At 37.4% G+C, this 18,913-nt stretch overlaps 2 protein-coding genes across 2 annotated transcripts; both read left to right on the forward strand.

The window, feature by feature from the left end:
- Positions 1-572: 572 nt before the first annotated feature.
- On the forward strand, positions 573-2,607 carry LOC132888883 (ladderlectin-like). Its single transcript, XM_060924979.1, has 8 exons — positions 573-621; positions 1,193-1,222; positions 1,410-1,451; positions 1,553-1,591; positions 1,713-1,804; positions 2,029-2,154; positions 2,348-2,447; positions 2,537-2,607. Exons 1-8 carry the CDS (start codon positions 573-575, stop codon positions 2,605-2,607), a joined length of 549 nt encoding a protein of 182 aa, XP_060780962.1.
- Positions 2,608-9,747: 7,140 nt separating this feature from the next.
- LOC132888884 (ladderlectin-like) lies at positions 9,748-11,772 on the forward strand. Its single transcript, XM_060924980.1, has 8 exons — positions 9,748-9,796; positions 10,368-10,397; positions 10,577-10,618; positions 10,718-10,756; positions 10,878-10,969; positions 11,194-11,319; positions 11,513-11,612; positions 11,702-11,772. The coding sequence occupies exons 1-8, from the start codon at positions 9,748-9,750 to the stop codon at positions 11,770-11,772; spliced, it is 549 nt and encodes a 182-aa protein (XP_060780963.1).
- The last annotated feature ends 7,141 nt before the right edge of the window (positions 11,773-18,913 follow it).

Below are 18,913 nucleotides of genomic sequence, written 5' to 3' on the forward strand. Positions count from 1 at the left end.
GGCGACAGTGCTAACCACTACACCACCATGCCACCTCCTCAATAATAATCAACATATTTTTAAAGAAATCACCTTTGACATTTTAGATATTATAAGCACTGTAAAATATTAAAAGTGTCTTATCCTTTGAAAAAAATTGAACAATTCATTTAACAATTAAAGCAAATTATTAAAGGCATACAAATATAAAAAAAGTTTGTTGATTGGGAAAATATATGTGTCCTGAATTAATAACAATGTCGAGAAAAACTTGTCATGAAAGGGAACGATAAAGATAAGGTGAAGATGATTACTCAGAATATTATAGAGCTTTCAGGATTACTGCTATTGTACTGGTGCAACAACTTCCTGAAGGTGATTTATGTTTGAACTCTATCCAATTTTAAGACAGTGTTATTGCACATCAGTAGCACATAGCATTTCTTATCGCTTGAGTGTTTTTGTTTTGGCGACCCAATCTCAATTAGTTTGCCAGTGCACAGAGGTCAACGCAGAAAAACAGGGTCGATATCACTTTTGAGTAGGCATAGAGATATCTGATCTGGCTTTGATAATGGATTTTACAGTTAACCATGAATGAATTGGCGGTAAATATTCCTGGATGTTCAGCAAAGTTTCCTGGTGAGCTGAGTGCAACTAATGAGATGGACTGGTATATATAGCACTCTGGGAGCCTCATTCAACAGATTACCCTCAATCAGCCACAGAGATACAACCTGAGAACCTGAGACCTAAAAAATCGGTACATTTTCTCTTTTTCTCAATGAGATTGAAACACATTTTCAACTTATTCTAAGCTGCATTGGGAACGAAAAACACTATCTTGTGAAGCTTCTATTTGGATTGAAAATGAATACGAGATGGAACCTTCTAATACTATGATCATAAAGAGAGATGGAAGATGGACATGTTGAACTGAAATTGTTTGATTTGAATCACATTCGTAAAAATGTATTTATTTGTCCTTTTCTCTATAGTTACACTGATCACCATCACCATCATCATGAAGGTTTGGATTGTGTGTGTGCTGCTGTGTGCTGCCTTTACACTGAGGACTGCTGCAGGTGAGACAGCAAGAAGTACTACAGAGAATAACACGCTTCAGCTGCTCTGGAACAGTGATGCAGTGAATTGTATTGTGACTCGTGTAGTGTTGTTGGTAATGTCACTGTTGTTTATGTTGTTTCTGTAGCTCAGCCTGAACAGAATCAGAAACTTGCAGGTTAGTGACCATTAACAGTGAACAGTTTGGGATAAAACAAAATGCTCTAATAAATATTTTCTAGGCTGTGTTACTATTATCATCATGTGAAAGTTAAAGGTAGTTCCTGGTAGTTCCATACAAATAAATACACATTCATTCATTCATTCATTCATTCATTCATTCTTAAACTGGCTCTTTTCTCCAGAGGAAACTACTGAGGTGGTCGTTGATAAGTTGGTTGATGCAGGTCAGTATACTGGTATATTAGTTCTTGCTATAAGCATACCTGTGTTGCTTGGAAAACCATAAATAAAACTGTAATAATATATTATCATTTTTCTGCTGAAGATAAGGAGGAAGTGCTCAGACAACTACTTGCTGCTGAAGGTAACTGGAATAACCAAGTGAAAAAACTGCTCAATCAAACAGATTTTTAAAAATTGTAAATTCTATAAAACCAGTAGAAATACTGTATGCATGGAACAGAGATGTGTATTATTGTCCACAGATAAGTCAGGCTACTGTCGTCCTGGCTGGTTTAGACATGGAACACGCTGCTTTCTGTTTGTGAGGTCAAGTCAGACCTGGAACAACGCTGAGGTAAATACCTGAACAACTATAACCAAAATCTTAAAATGCAGAAGTTTACACCTTTGAAAGTTGGTGGATAAAGGACAGAAAGTTAAAGGTGCAGTAGAATTAAAGTAAGAAAGAACTGATGAATAAACATAGTTTTAAAAATGAAGCATTTGTTTATGACAAAGTCTGATTAGCTTCAGGGCTGTGCTGATTGTCTTCTTCTATCTTTCCAATTATGTCGTTAGACACAGTGTGTAGCTGAACAGGCAAGTTTGGCATCTGTACACAACCTGGATGAACATAGCTTCCTGCAGAATTTGCTTCGAGTCACGGGCATATCATACGCTTGGCTTGGTGCCTACAACCTCCAGGTAATACACTTACAAATTACAATGACCACTGAAAGGCATCTGAATTAATCTAGAGAATTTACACGCCTGAAATGATAAAATGTTCCTTTATTAAAATGATATAAAAATGACCAAAAAGGCACTACTTAAGCCATTTATGTTGATGTCAGTTGTTTTCATGAGTATGTAATACATGTGATTTTATATTTTGTAGGGAACATGGCGCTGGATTGACAGAACTCGGTTCTCCTACAGTAACTGGTACTCACTAAGCAGTGTATCCAGCTACCCGTGTGTTTTCATAAGGAACAATGGTAAAGTTTGTCCTCACTTGATTTACGTTGTTGACTGCTTTCATTCAGATTAAACATGATTGTAATGTTTGTGCTTTCTCTTTTTCCAGCTGGCTGGTCTAACACTAACTGTGCAAATAGATATCCATTCTTCTGTTCTACTGACCCAAGCAAATGCTAAAGTACATTAATGAGTACATGGATATAGGAAGATCAACAATCATTTGATTTCATTATCAGACACATATTTTTTTTATTTGTTTTGAGAACACTTGATTGATGAACACTATATGTTGCTGAATGAATAAAATAACCATTTTCCTACTTGAAGTAAGTGTGTAATGCTCATTTTGTGTGAAATGAAAAGTGCGCTGAATGAGTCTTTTGTTCCCACATGAGAAGGATTTTATGGCTAAAATTATATTTCACATGAAAACTTTAGGAGGTAAAATAAATAACGCTAGACATGCAAGATAGAATTAGACAGTGTAGGGAAACTAAACACAGGATAAACGTAACTGCACCAGTTACCCGGTATTGATTTTACCAAGCAGTAAATCAGAAACAGTTGCCAGGTTATTTCAGACTCATTTCATTTTTTCTTCCTGCAACCTGATCACTGCCCCCACTTGAGACTTAACATTCCAGCAGCATTTATAGAATACAGAAATTCAACCAAGAATGTTCAATGGCATCAAAAATGTATATTATGCTGATTGTGATCTTTCTAAATGCTGGGTTTCCATGCACTAAATACAGATATTTCAAATATATGAATAATTAGAAGAAAGTGGTTAAGTTGATTGCACTTTGAAAACAAACAAATGACAACCATAATGCATGAGTGGTGACAAATTAAAATAAAAACCAACTTAAAGTGCCTTACTAAGGTGTTGGGCCACCATGAGCCACCACAACAGCATCAGTGCACTGTAAACCCGGATAAGTTGAGTACACTTAAACGACTTTAGTAAAGCGATTGCCTTAAGTGGTTTAAGTTATGAAGAGTAGAGAAAATGAATTTGTCAAGTACAATCAACTTGAACGACTTAATTAATGAACTAAACAAAAACTGTGCAGTCTACTTAAGACTAGAATGCTCAGAACTTAATATGATAAGTCTAATTCACTTAACTGCTTTAATATTTAAAATCTTAATATCCTCTTCACTGTAAGCCCGGATAAGTTGAGTTTACTTAAAAAATTTGAGGAAACCAGTTGCCTTAAAAAAAATTAAGTAATGTATAATCAAAACTTGAGTGAATTAAACTTAAATGCTTGATGGGAATGGAATTGCTATTTTAAGTACAACACACTAAATACCAAGTTGATTTAACTTAAAATATTTTGCTAAACTAATTGCTTTGTATAATCATTAAATGTAACATATTAAGTTCATTACACTAAATGCCAAGTTGGTTTAATGCAATATAAATAGCAATATTAACTTTAATGAACAAAAAAAGAAAACAAATGTACATTCTTTTTCTCTTTTATTGTAGATAGCACATTTACAAAAAAAAAGGAGCAGAAAAAAAAAACAATCAAATCCTGGATTCACAAGACTGACAGCATGGTGTTCATCTTTCTTAATGGCAGGACTGAGAAAATATGCATATACTATATAAGATTTTCACTGAAAGAAATATTTACTTTCAGAGAGAGAGAGGGAGAGAGAGACAGGAGGGCAGAGAGAGAGAAAGGATGGAAAAGGTAAGCAATAGTGATGAACTGACACACCAAAAACCTACTTAACCAAATAACATGTCCAAATAAATCCAAACAGTGATACACCAATGGACCGTCGCCTTCCTTTCTCTCTCCTTCTCCCTTGTGCTGCGCAACGTGGAAGAGCGCGTTTTCTGTGCTGTCGGTCGGGTGTTCAATGCAGCTAACAGCAAGTGAGCACTTAGCTAATAGGGGAAGAACGTCAATTCTAACGTTAGCTACTTAATCGTACAATATATAATGATTAAACCTATGATATGGTTGTGCTGTATACTTACATTATCCGAAAAGTTTTCAAAAGTGTCCCATTCCAAATGTGCGCAGCTTCCCGATTTAAACTGTTTTTTTCTCATCCTTATACTTCCTGTTTCATGGACAGTAACGGATTTGCTTATTTAGTAATTTTAATACAGAATTTACTTTGCAATTATAATCAGACATTCCAACGCCCCCCCTAAAAAAAAAATTCGGATCTGCGCGATTCAGCCGTGAAAAAGGCGGCATCCGCCAAAAGGCGCGCTGTTTGCATCCCTGAACTGGGTTCTCTTTATCTACTTTTAGGACCTGTGTGAAAATCTGATGATGTTTTAGGTCATATTTATGCAGAAATATAGAAAACTCTAAAGGGTTCACAAACTTTCAAGCACCACTGTAAATTAAAAGCTCATGTTTCATATCTCAACACAATTGTAATTTTTGGAAATCAAGGTTTATTAATACCTGAGAAGCCATTGCTTTGTGCAGACGTTAGCATGTCCTCAGTGATGTGAATACAGAGGTCTTGACTGAGCTCCAATGCTAAATCTGTGAGCTCTTCATAGTCTTTAGGGTCATCAACCAACATCTCAATCTCTGCAGAAACACAAATGGTAAACACAAATGGTACTAAAATTGACCATGCAGATTATACAGCTCTGACTTAACATATTCTGTGTTGCTCCATACATCTCATCTCATTATCTCTAGCCGCTTTATCCTGTTCTACAGGGTCGTAGGCAAGCTGGAGCCTATCCCAGCTGACTACGGGCGAAAGGCGGGGTACACCCTGGACAAGTCGCCAGGTCATCACAGGGCTGACACAGACAACCATTCACACTCACATTCACACCTACGGTCAATTTAGAGTCACCAGTTAACCTAAACTGCATGTCTTTGGACTGTGGGGAAAACCGGAGCACCCGGAGGAAACCCACACGGACACGGGGAGAACATGCAAACTCCGCACAGAAAGGCCCTCACCGGCCACGGGGCTCGAACCCGGACCGTCTTGCTGTGAGGCGACAGCGCTAACCACTACACCACCGTGCCCCCCCACAGGCAATTATTTAAACAAAAAATCATATTAAAAAATTATTTATTTCAAATTTTAAAAGCGGCATGCATATGTAATAGCAGAGCAGTGCAGGATTGTGTCGCTTATCTATGCCGACTCATAAAATACTTAGTATTTTAGAAAATACTGAAATAGATGAAATAAAATCACAATTCCACCTTACCTTTGCATAGTTTTAGACCAAACTTTGTAGCATCTTTAGTGCTTTTCGGAACAGCATTTTCTTTCAAAATTTGTAATTCTTCCTCACTTATGGTAACAAAGTGTTTGGCTACCATTTTGCCGAGTCGCTTGCGGTGATTATTGAGAAATAGTCTGAATTTCTCGACCAATCAGCGTGCGCGATTTCCTATAAAATCACCTGCATATTTATACCAATACTACTTAGCTGTCAAGTGATAACACTCATCATTCCTCTTTACAATCCATTTTCCAGGAAATAATTTATTTTTAATACAACCCCGATTCCAAAAAAAGTTGGGACAAAGTACAAATTATAAATAAAAACGGAATGCAATAATTTACAAATCTCAAAAACTGATATTGTATTCACAATAGAACATAGACAACATATCAAATGTCGAAAGTGAGACATTTTGAAATTTCATGCCAAATATTGGCTCATTTGAAATTTCATGACAGCAACACATCTCAAAAAAGTTGGGACAGGGGCAATAAGAGGCTGAAAAAGTTAAAAGGTACAAAAAAGGAACAGCTGGAGGACCAAATTGCAACTCATTAGGTCAATTGGCAATAGGTCATTAACATGACTGGGTATAAAAAGAGCATCTTGGAGTGGCAACGGCTCTCGGAAGTAAAGATGGGAAGAGGATCACCAATCCCCCCTAATTCTGCGACGACAAATAGTGGAGCAATATCAGAAAGGAGTTTGACAGTGTAAAATTGCAAAGAGTTTGAACATATCATCATCTACAGTGCATAATGTCATCAAAAGATTCAGAGAATCTGGAAGAATCTCTGCGTGTAAGGGTCAAGGCCGGAAAACCATATTGGGTGCCCGTGATCTTCAGGCCCCTAGACGGCACTGCATCACATACAGGCATGCTTCTGTATTGGAAATCACAAAATGGGCTCAGGAATATTTCCAGAGAACATTATCTGTGAACACAATTCACCGTGCCATCCGCCATTGCCAGCTAAAACTCTATAGTTCAAAGAAGAAGCCATATCTAAACATGATCCAGAAGCGCAGACGTCTTCTCTGGGCCAAGGCTCATTTAAAATGGACTGTGGCAAAGTGGAAAACTGTTCTGTGGTCAGACGAATCAAAATTTGAAGTTCTTTATGGAAATCAGGGACGCCGTGTCATTCGGACTAAAGAGGAAAAGGACGACCCAAGTTATCAGCGCTCAGTTCAGAAGCCTGCATCTCTGATGGCATGGGATTGCATTAGTGCGTGTGGCATGGGCAGCTTACACACCTGGAAAGACACCATCAATGCTGAAAGGTATATTCAGGTTCTAGAGCAACATATGCTCCCATCCAGACGACGTCTCTTTCAGGGAAGACCTTGCATTTTCCAACATGACAATGCCAAACCACATACTGCATCAATTACAGCATCATGGCTGCGTAGAAGAAGGGTCCGGGTACTGAACTGGCCAGCCTGCGGTCCAGATCTTTCACCCATAGAAAACATTTGGCGCATCATAAAACGGAAGATACAACAAAAAAGACCTAAGACAGTTGAGCAACTAGAATCCTACATTAGACAAGAATGGGTTAACATTCCTATCCCTAAACTTGAGCAACTTGTCTCCTCAGTCCCCAGACGTTTACAGACTGTTGTAAAGAGAAAAGGGGATGTCTCACAGTGGTAAACATGGCCTTGTCCCAACTTTTTTGAGATGTGTTGTTGTCATGAAATTTAAAATCACCTAATTTTTCTCTTTAAAAGATACATTTTCTCAGTTTAAACATATGATATGTCATCAATGTTCTATTCTGAATAAAATATGGAATTTTGAAACTTCCACATCATTGCATTCCGTTTTTATTTACAATTTGCACTTTGTCCCAACATTTTTGGAATCGGGGTTATACATAGGGGACTAGATAGGCGGCAAAATGTAGTTTTTTTCTTGCCATGGAAGTGCACTTGTATACCGAGCAGGAAGCAATTTGCATTACAGCCGTGAATAAGGATTCAAAATGGTGGCTCGCCTCGGCTCGGTTTTCCCTTTCAGGCGCTCTCGTTTTCTGTTACAATTTGGTAAAGAAAAAAATAAATATATTATTTAGCAGCTTAAGGTCGGTCCGTATGTTGAAATACTGTGACCTCGGCCTTGAATAAGACCTTGGTCACGGTATTTCACGATACGGACCTCCCAGCTGGTAAATAACATATATTTATTGGACTGTTATTTGGTGACTGTGTAGATATCACTCTAGTGAACCATAAACATAGAGTGAAGATGATCTCATCTCATTATTATATAGCTTACAGGAATCTGCTTGTGGGTATTGTAAAGTTGCAGCACCTTCCTAAAGCTCATTTATATATAATCCATGAAAAATAAAAATGGTAGTCATATAAACATTTATATCTGATGACTTTGACTTTGGGATTCTGCAGTGCAGAAAGAAAACACAGTTCATATTACACATATAAACCTATTTAAAATGATTGTGAAGTAGGGTTGACATTAAACTAACATTCTGAGGCAGATACAGGATGTGGACTTGCTTCATTCAACCTGAGAAATTGAGCGAGGATGCAGATCACACAATAAAAACTGAAGTAAAACATTGATAAAAGCTTTATTTTATGGTTCATTCCGAAACAATGGCCTTTCATTCATTTAGCATTTGAAGACATTATATATCTGTTTTACAAGTGGATGGTGTGTGTATTTTTTTTTATAATTTTCAACAAGCAGAAACATGTTCAGGGAAATTATGAAATGATGAGCCACTTAACTGACGTCAGGAAGTCTTCTTCTTGCTGTTCATTTACAAGTGACACCTATATAATATTCTACAGTGAAGAATATAATTTAAAGCTCTTTAAAAAACACAAGCAATCCCATTAAAGTTCTAAATGTGAGGATCAGACTCACACGCATTTCCTCGTAAAGGTAAGGTTGGCACTAAACCCCTCACACCTATGACTTTGGATCAAATTACATGCAACATGGATATACGTGAAGATTATCTACAGAGTGTCCAGTTTAGGGACATATAAACAGCTCACTTTGAGTCTGAAATAAGAATGAGTTCATTCAGTTTGATGAAAATCTTTGTGAATAAACTTAACAGGAAATCATTTTCATGGATGTTCCATATTATTATGTAGACCACACTGGCATTGATTATTTTCCTCGAACAACAATTGGTTGCTGGTGGATCATGAAACATTTTTTCTATCAATAATATCATCCATCCATTATCCATAGCCGCTTATCCTGTACAGGGTCGCAGACAAGTTGCAGCCCATCTCAGCTGACTATGGGCAAGCGGCAGGGAACACCATCGACAAGTCACCAGGTCATCACAGGGCTGACACAAACAACCATTCACACCTACAGTCAATTTAGAGTCACCAACTAACCTAACCTCTATGTCTTCAGTGGAAACCAGAGCAAACCCACGCAGACAGAGCATGCAAACGCCACACAGAAAGGCCCTCGTCGGCCACTGGACTTGAACTCAGGACCTTCCGGCTGTGAGGCGACAGTGCTAACCACTACACCACCATGCCACCTTCTCAATAATAATCAACATATTTTTAAAGAAATCACCTTTGACATTTTAGATATTATAAACCCTGTAAAATATTAAAAGTGTCTTATCCTTTGAAAAAAATTGAACAATTCATTTAACAATTAAAACAATTATTAAAGGCATACAAATATAAAAAAAGTTTGTTGATTGGGAAAATATATGTGTCCTGAATTAATAACAATGTCGAGAAAAACTTGTCATGAAAGGGAACGATAAAGATAAGGTGAAGATGATTACTCAGAATATTATAGAGCTTTCAGGATTACTGCTATTGTACTGGTGCAACAACTTCCTGAAGGTGATTTATGTTTGAACTCTATCCAATTTTCAGACAGTGTTATTGCACATCAATAGCACATAGCATTTCTTATCGCTTGAGTGTTTTTGTTTTGGTGACCCAATCTCAATTAGTTTGCCAGTGCACAGAGGTCAATGCAGAAAAACAGGGTCGATATCACTTTTGAGTAGGCATAGAGATATCTGATCTGGCTTTGATAATGGATTTTACAGTTAACCATGAATGAATTGGCGGTAAATATTCCTGGATGTTCAGCAAAGTTTCCTGGTGAGCTGAGTGCAACTAATGAGATGGACTGGTATATATAGCACTCTGGGAGCCTCATTCAACAGATTACCCTCAATCAGCCACAGAGATACAACCTGAGAACCTGAGACCTAAAAAATCGGTACATTTTCTCTTTTTCTCAATGAGATTGAAACACCTTTTCAACTTATTCTAAGCCGCATTGGGAACGAAAAACACTATCTTGTGAAGCTTCTATTTGGATTGAAAATGAATACGAGATGGAACCTTCTAATACTATGATCATAAAGAGAGATGGAAGATGGACATGTTGAACTGAAATTGTTTGATTTGAATCACATTCGTAAAAATGTATTTATTTGTCCTTTTCTCTATAGTTACACTGATCACCATCACCATCATCATGAAGGTTTGGATTGTGTGTGTGCTGCTGTGTGCTGCCTTTACACTGAGGACTGCTGCAGGTGAGACAGCAAGAAGTACTACAGAGAATAACACGCTTCAGCTGCTCTGGAACAGTGATGCAGTGAATTGTATTGTGACTCGTGTAGTGTTGTTGGTAATGTCACTGTTGTTTATGTTGTTTATGTAGCTCAGCCTGAACAGAATCAGAAACTTGCAGGTTAGTGACCATTAACAGTGAACAGTTTGGGATAAAACAAAATGCTCTAATAAATATTTTCTAGGCTGTGTTACTATTATCATCATGTGAAAGTTAAAGGTAGTTCCTGGTAGTTCCATACAAATAAATACACATTCATTCATTCATTCATTCATTCTTAAACTGGCTCTTTTCTCCAGAGGAAACTACTGAGGTGGTTGTTGATAAGCTGGTTGATGCAGGTCAGTATACTGGTATATTAGTTCTTGCTATAAGCATACCTGTGTTGCTTGGAAAACCATAAATAAAACTGTAATAATATTATCATTTTTCTGCTGAAGATAAGGAGGAAGTGCTCAGACAACTACTTGCTGCTGAAGGTAACTGGAATAACCAAGTGAAAAAACTGCTCAATCAAACAGATTTTTAAAAATTGTAAATTCTATAAAACCAGTAGAAATACTGTATGCATGGAACAGAGATGTGTATTATTGTCCACAGATAAGTCAGGCTACTGTCGTCCTGGCTGGTTTAGACATGGAACACGCTGCTTTCTGTTTGTGAGGTCAAGTCAGACCTGGAACAACGCTGAGGTAAATACCTGAACAACTATAACCAAAATCTTAAAATGCAGAAGTTTACACCTTTGAAAGTTGGTGGATAAAGGACAGAAAGTTAAAGGTGCAGTAGAATTAAAGTAAGAAAGAACTGATGAATAAACATAGTTTTAAAAATGAAGCATTTGTTTATGACAAAGTCTGATTAGCTTCAGGGCTGTGCTGATTGTCTTCTTCTATCTTTCCAATTATGTCGTTAGACACAGTGTGTAGCTGAACAGGCAAGTTTGGCATCTGTACACAACCTGGATGAACATAGCTTCCTGCAGAATTTGCTTCAAGTCACGGGCATATCATACGCTTGGCTTGGTGCCTACAACCTCCAGGTAATACACTTACAAATTACAATGACCACTGAAAGGCATCTGAATTAATCTAGAGAATTTACACGCCTGAAATGATAAAATGTTCCTTTATTAAAATGATATAAAAATGACCAAAAAGGCACTACTTAAGCCATTTATGTTGATGTCAGTTGTTTTCATGAGTATGTAATACATGTGATTTTGTATTTTGTAGGGAACATGGCGCTGGATTGACAGAACTCGGTTCTCCTACAGTAACTGGTACTCACTAAGCAGTGTATCCAGCTACCCGTGTGTTTTCATAAGGAACAATGGTAAAGTTTGTCCTCACTTGATTTACGTTGTTGACTGCTTTCATTCAGATTAAACATGATTGTAATGTTTGTGCTTTCTCTTTTTCCAGCTGGCTGGTCTAACACTAACTGTGCAAATAGATATCCATTCTTCTGTTCTACTGACCCAAGCAAATGCTAAAGTACATTAATGAGTACATGGATATAGGAAGATCAACAATCATTTGATTTCATTATCAGACACATATTTTTTTTATTTGTTTTGAGAACACTTGATTGATGAACACTATATGTTGCTGAATGAATAAAATAACCATTTTCCTACATGAAGTAAGTGTGTAATGCTCATTTTGTGTGAAATGAAAAGTGCGCTGAATGAGTCTTTTGTTCCCACATGAGAAGGATTTTATGGCTAAAATTATATTTCACATGAAAACTTTAGGAGGTAAAATAAATATCGCTAGACATGCAAGATAGAATTAGACAGTGTAGGGAAACTAAACACAGGATAAACGTAACTGCACCAGTTACCCGGTATTGATTTTACCAAGCAGTAAATCAGAAACAGTTGCCAGGTTATTTCAGACTCATTTCATTTTTTCTTCCTGCAACCTGATCACTGCCCCCACTTGAGACTTAACATTCCAGCAGCATTTATAGAATACAGAAATTCAACCAAGAATGTTCAATGGCATCAAAAATGTATATTATGCTGATTGTGATCTTTCTGAATGCTGGGTTTCCATGCACTAAATACAGATATTTCAAATATATGAATAATTAGAAGAAAGTGGTTAAGTTGATTGCACTTTGAAAACAAACAAATGACAACCATAATGCATGAGTGGTGACAAATTAAAATAAAAACCAACATAAAGTGCCTTACTAAGGTGTTGGGCCACCATGAGCCACCACAACAGCATCAGTGCACTGTAAACCCGGATAAGTTGAGTACACTTAAACGACTTTAGTAAAGCGATTGCCTTAAGTGGTTTAAGTTATGAAGAGTAGAGAAAATGAATTTGTCAAGTACAATCAACTTGAACGACTTAATTAATGAACTAAACAAAAACTGTGCAGTCTACTTAAGACTAGAATGCTCAGAACTTAATATGATAAGTCTAATTCACTTAACTGCTTTAATATTTAAAATCTTAATATCCTCTTCACTGTAAGCCCGGATAAGTTGAGTTTACTTAAAAAATTTGAGGAAACCAGTTGCCTTAAAAAAAATTAAGTAATGTATAATCAAAACTTGAGTGAATTAAACTTAAATGCTTGATGGGAATGGAATTGCTATTTTAAGTACAACACACTAAATACCAAGTTGATTTAACTTAAAATCTTTTGCTAAACCAATTGCTTTGTACAATCATTAAATGTAACATATTAAGTTCATTACACTAAATGCCAAGTTGGTTTAATGCAATATAAATAGCAATATTAACTTTAATGAACAAAAAAAGAAAACAAATGTACATTCTTTTTCTCTTTTATTGTAGATAGCACATTTACAAAAAAAAAAGGAGCAGAAAAAAAAACAATCAAATCCTGGATTCACAAGACTGACAGCATGGTGTTCATCTTTCTTAATGGCAGGACTGAGAAAATATGCATATTCTATATAAGATTTTCACTGAAAGAAATATTTACTTTCAGAGAGAGAGAGGGAGAGAGAGACAGGAGGGCAGAGAGAGAGAGAGGATGGAAAAGGTAAGCAATAGTGATGAACTGACACACCAAAAACCTACTTAACCAAATAACATGTCCAAATAAATCCAAACAGTGATACACCAACGGACCGTCGCCTTCCTTTCTCTCTCCTTCTCCCTTGTGCTGCGCAACGTGGAAGAGCGCGTTTTCTGTGCTGTCGGTCGGGTGTTCAATGCAGCTAACAGCAAGTGAGCACTTAGCTAATAGGGGAAGAACGTCAATTCTAACGTTAGCTACTTAATCGTACAATATATAATGATTAAACCTATGATATGGTTGTGCTATATACTTACATTATCCGAAAAGTTTTCAAAAGTGTCCCATTCCAAATGTGCGCAGCTTCCCGATTTAAACTGTTTTTTTCTCATCCTTATACTTCCTGTTTCATGGACAGTAACGGATTTGCTTATTTAGTAATTTTAATACAGAATTTACTTTGCAATTATAATCAGACATTCCAACGCCCCCCCTAAAAAAAAAATTCGGATCTGCGCGATTCAGCCGTGAAAAAGGCGGCATCCGCCAAAAGGCGCGCTGTTTGCATCCCTGAACTGGGTTCTCTTTATCTACTTTTAGGACCTGTGTGAAAATCTGATGATGTTTTAGGTCATATTTATGCAGAAATATAGAAAACTCTAAAGGGTTCACAAACTTTCAAGCACCACTGTAAATTAAAAGCTCATGTTTCATATCTCAACACAATTGTAATTTTTGGAAATCAAGGTTTATTAATACCTGAGAAGCCATTGCTTTGTGCAGACGTTAGCATGTCCTCAGTGATGTGAATACAGAGGTCTTGACTGAGCTCCAATGCTAAATCTGTGAGCTCTTCATAGTCTTTAGGGTCATCAACCAACATCTCAATCTCTGCAGAAACACAAATGGTAAACACAAATGGTACTAAAATTGACCATGCAGATTATACAGCTCTGACTTTACATATTCTGTGTTGCTCCATACATCTCATCTCATTATCTCTAGCCGCTTTATCCTGTTCTACAGGGTCGCAGGCAAGCTGGAGCCTATCCCAGCTGACTATGGGCGAAAGGCGGGGTACACCCTGGACAAGTCGCCAGGTCATCACAGGGCTGACACAGACAACCATTCACACTCACATTCACACCTACGGTCAATTTAGAGTCACCAGTTAACCTAAACTGCATGTCTTTGGACTGTGGGGGAAACCGGAGCACCTGGAGGAAACCCACACGGACACGGGGAGAACATGCAAACTCCGCACAGAAAGGCCCTCACCGGCCACGGGGCTCGAACCCGGACCGTCTTGCTGTGAGGCGACAGCGCTAACCACTACACCACCGTGCCCCCCCACAGGCAATTATTTAAACAAAAAATCATATTAAAAAATTATTTATTTCAAATTTTAAAAGCGGCATGCATATGTAATAGCAGAGCAGTGCAGGATTGTGTCGCTTATCTATGCCGACTCATAAAATACTTAGTATTTTAGAAAATACTGAAATAGATAAAATAAAATCACAATTCCACCTTACCTTTGCATAGTTTTAGACCAAACTTTGTAGCATCTTTAGTGCTTTTCGGAACAGCATTTTCTTTCAAAATTTGTAATTCTTCCTCACTTATGGTAACAAAGTGATTGGCTACCATTTTGCCGAGTCGCTTGCGGTGATTATTGAGAAATAGTCTGAATTTCTCGACCAATCAGCGTGCGCGATTTCCTATAAAATCACCTGCATATTTATACCAATACTACTTAGCTGTCAAGTGATAACACTCATCATTCCTCTTTACAATCCATTTTCCAGGAAATAATTTATTTTTAATACAACCCCGATTCCAAAAAAAGTTGGGACAAAGTACAAATTATAAATAAAAACGGAATGCAATAATTTACAAATCTCAAAAACTGATATTGTATTCACAATAGAATATAGACAACATATCAAATGTCGAAAGTGAGACATTTTGAAATTTCATGCCAAATATTGGCTCATTTGAAATTTCATGACAGCAACACATCTCAAAAAAGTTGGGACAGGGGCAATAAAAGGCTGAAAAAGTTAAAAGGTACAAAAAAGGAACAGCTGGAGGACCAAATTGCAACTCATTAGGTCAATTGGCAATAGGTCATTAACATGACTGGGTATAAAAAGAGTATCTTGGAGTGGCAACGGCTCTCGGAAGTAAAGATGGGAAGAGGATCACCAATCCCCCCTAATTCTGCGACGACAAATAGTGGAGCAATATCAGAAAGGAGTTTGACAGTGTAAAATTCCAAAGAGTTTGAACATATCATCATCTACAGTGCATAATATCATCAAAAGATTCAGAGAATCTGGAAGAATCTCTGCGTGTAAGGGTCAAGGCCGGAAAACCATACTGGGTGCCCGTGATCTTCAGGCCCCTAGACGGCACTGCATCACATACAGGCATGCTTCTGTATTGGAAATCACAAAATGGGCTCAGGAATATTTCCAGAGAACATTATCTGTGAACACAATTCACCGTGCCATCCGCCATTGCCAGCTAAAACTCTATAGTTCAAAGAAGAAGCCATATCTAAACATGATCCAGAAGCGCAGACGTCTTCTCTGGGCCAAGGCTCATTTAAAATGGACTGTGGCAAAGTGGAAAACTGTTCTGTGGTCAGACGAATCAAAATTTGAAGTTCTTTATGGAAATCAGGGACGCCGTGTCATTTGGACTAAAGAGGAAAAGGACGACCCAAGTTATCAGCGCTCAGTTCAGAAGCCTGCATCTCTGATGGCATGGGATTGCATTAGTGCGTGTGGCATGGGCAGCTTACACACCTGGAAAGACACCATCAATGCTGAAAGGTATATTCAGGTTCTAGAGCAACATATGCTCCCATCCAGACGACGTCTCTTTCAGGGAAGACCTTGCATTTTCCAACATGACAATGCGAAACCACATACTGCATCAATTACAGCATCATGGCTGCGTAGAAGAAGGGTCCGGGTACTGAACTGGCCAGCCTGCGGTCCAGATCTTTCACCCATAGAAAACATTTGGTGCATCATAAAACGGAAGATACAACAAAAAAGACCTAAGACAGTTGAGCAACTAGAATCCTACATTAGACAAGAATGGGTTAACATTCCTATCCCTAAACTTGAGCAACTTGTCTCCTCAGTCCCCAGACGTTTACAGACTGTTGTAAAGAGAAAAGGGGATGTCTCACAGTGGTAAACATGGCCTTGTCCCAACTTTTTTGAGATGTGTTGTTGTCATGAAATTTAAAATCACCTAATTTTTCTCTTTAAAAGATACATTTTCTCAGTTTAAACATATGATATGTCATCAATGTTCTATTCTGAATAAAATATGGAATTTTGAAACTTCCACATCATTGCATTCCGTTTTTATTTACAATTTGTACTTTGTCCCAACATTTTTGGAATCGGGGTTATACATAGGGGACTAGATAGGCGGCAAAATGTAGTTTTTTTCTTGCCATGGAAGTGCACTTGTATACCGAGCAGGAAGCAATTTGCATTACAGCCGTGAATAAGGATTCAAAATGGTGGCTCGCCTCGGCTCGGTTTTCCCTTTCAGGCGCTCTCGTTTTCTGTTACAATTTGGTAAAGAAAAAAATAAATATATTATTTAGCAGCTTAAGGTCGGTCCGTATGTTGAAATACTGTGACCTCGGCCTTGAATAAGACCTTGGTCACGGTATTTCACGATACGGACCTCCCAGCTGGTAAATAACATATATTTATTGGACTGTTATTTGGTGACTGTGTAGATATCACTCTAGTGAACCATAAACATAGAGTGAAGATGATCTCATCTCATTATTATATAGCTTACAGGAATCTGCTTGTGGGTATTGTAAAGTTGCAGCACCTTCCTAAAGCTCATTTATATATAATCCATGAAAAATAAAAATGGTAGTCATATAAACATTTATATCTGATGACTTTGACTTTGGGATTCTGCAGTGCAGAAAGAAAACACAGTTCATATTACACATATAAACCTATTTAAAATGATTGTGTAGTAGGGTTGACATTAAACTAACATTCTGAGGCAGATACAGGATGTGGACTTGCTTCATTCAACCTGAGAAATTGAGCGAGGATGCAGATCACACAATAAAAACAGAAGTAAAACATTGATAAAAGCTTTATTTTATGGTTCATTCCGAAACAATGGCCTTTCATTCATTTAGCATTTGAAGACATTATATATCTGTTTTACAAGTGGATGGTGTGTGTATTTTTTTTTTTTTTATAATTTTCAACAAGCAGAAACATGTTCAGGGAAATTATGAAATGATGAGCCACTTAACTGACGTCAGGAAGTCTTCTTCTTGCTGTTCATTTACAAGTGACACCTATATAATATTCTACAGTGAAGAATATAATTTAAAGCTCTTTAAAAAACACAAGCAATCCCATTAAAGTTCTAAATGTGAGGATCAGACTCACACGCATTTCCTCGTAAAGGTAAGGTTGGCACTAAACCCCTCACACCTATGACTTTGGATCAAATTACATGCAACATGGATATACGTGAAGATTATCTACAGAGTGTCCAGTTTAGGGACATATAAACAGCTCACTTTGAGTCTGAAATAAGAATGAGTTCATTCAGTTTGATGAAAATCTTTGTGAATAAACTTAACAGGAAATCATTTTCATGGATGTTCCATATTATTATTTAGACCACACTGGCATTGATTATTTTCCTCGAACAACAATTGGTTGCTGGTGGATCATGAAACATTTTTTCTATCAATAATATCATCCATCCATTATCCATAGCCGCTTATCCTGTACAGGGTCGCAGACAAGTTGCAGCCCATCTCAGCTGACGATGGGCAAGAGGCAGGGAACACCATGGACAAGTCACCAGGTCATCACAGGGCTGACACAAACAACCATTCACACCTACAGTCAATTTAGAGTCACCAACTAACCTAACCTCTATGTCTTCAGTGGAAACCAGAGCAAACCCACGCAGACAGAGCATGCAAACGCCACACAGAAAGGCCCTCGTCGGCCACTGGACTTGAACTCAGGACCTTCCGGCTGTGAGGCAACAGTGCTAACCACTACACCACCATGCCACCTCCTCAATAATAATCAACATATTTTTAAAGAAATCACCTTTGACATTTTAGATATTATAAGCACTGTAAAATATTAAAAGTGTCTTATCCTTTGAAAAAAATTGAACAATTCATTTAACAATTAAAACAATTATTAAAGGCATACAAATATAAAAAAAGTTTGTTGATTGGGAAAATATATGTGTCCTGAATTAATAACAATGTCGAGAAAAACTTGTCATGAAAGGGAACGATAAAGATAAGGTGAAGATGATTACTCAGAATATTATAGAGCTTTATTACTGCTATTGTACTGGTGCAACAACTTCCTGAAGGTGATTTATGTTTGAACTCTATCCAATTTTAAGACAGTGTTATTGCACATCAGTAGCACATAGCATTTCTTATCGCTTGAGTGTTTTTGTTTTGGCGACCCAATCTCAATTAGTTTGCCAGTGCACAGAGGTCAATGCAGAAAAACAGGGTCGATATCACTTTTGAGTAGGCATAGAGATATCTGATCTGGCTTTGATAATGGATTTTACAGTTAACC

The sequence above is a fragment of the Neoarius graeffei genome, chromosome 7 (assembly GCF_027579695.1).
Source record: "Neoarius graeffei isolate fNeoGra1 chromosome 7, fNeoGra1.pri, whole genome shotgun sequence".
NCBI classification, from domain to species: domain Eukaryota; kingdom Metazoa; phylum Chordata; class Actinopteri; order Siluriformes; family Ariidae; genus Neoarius; species Neoarius graeffei.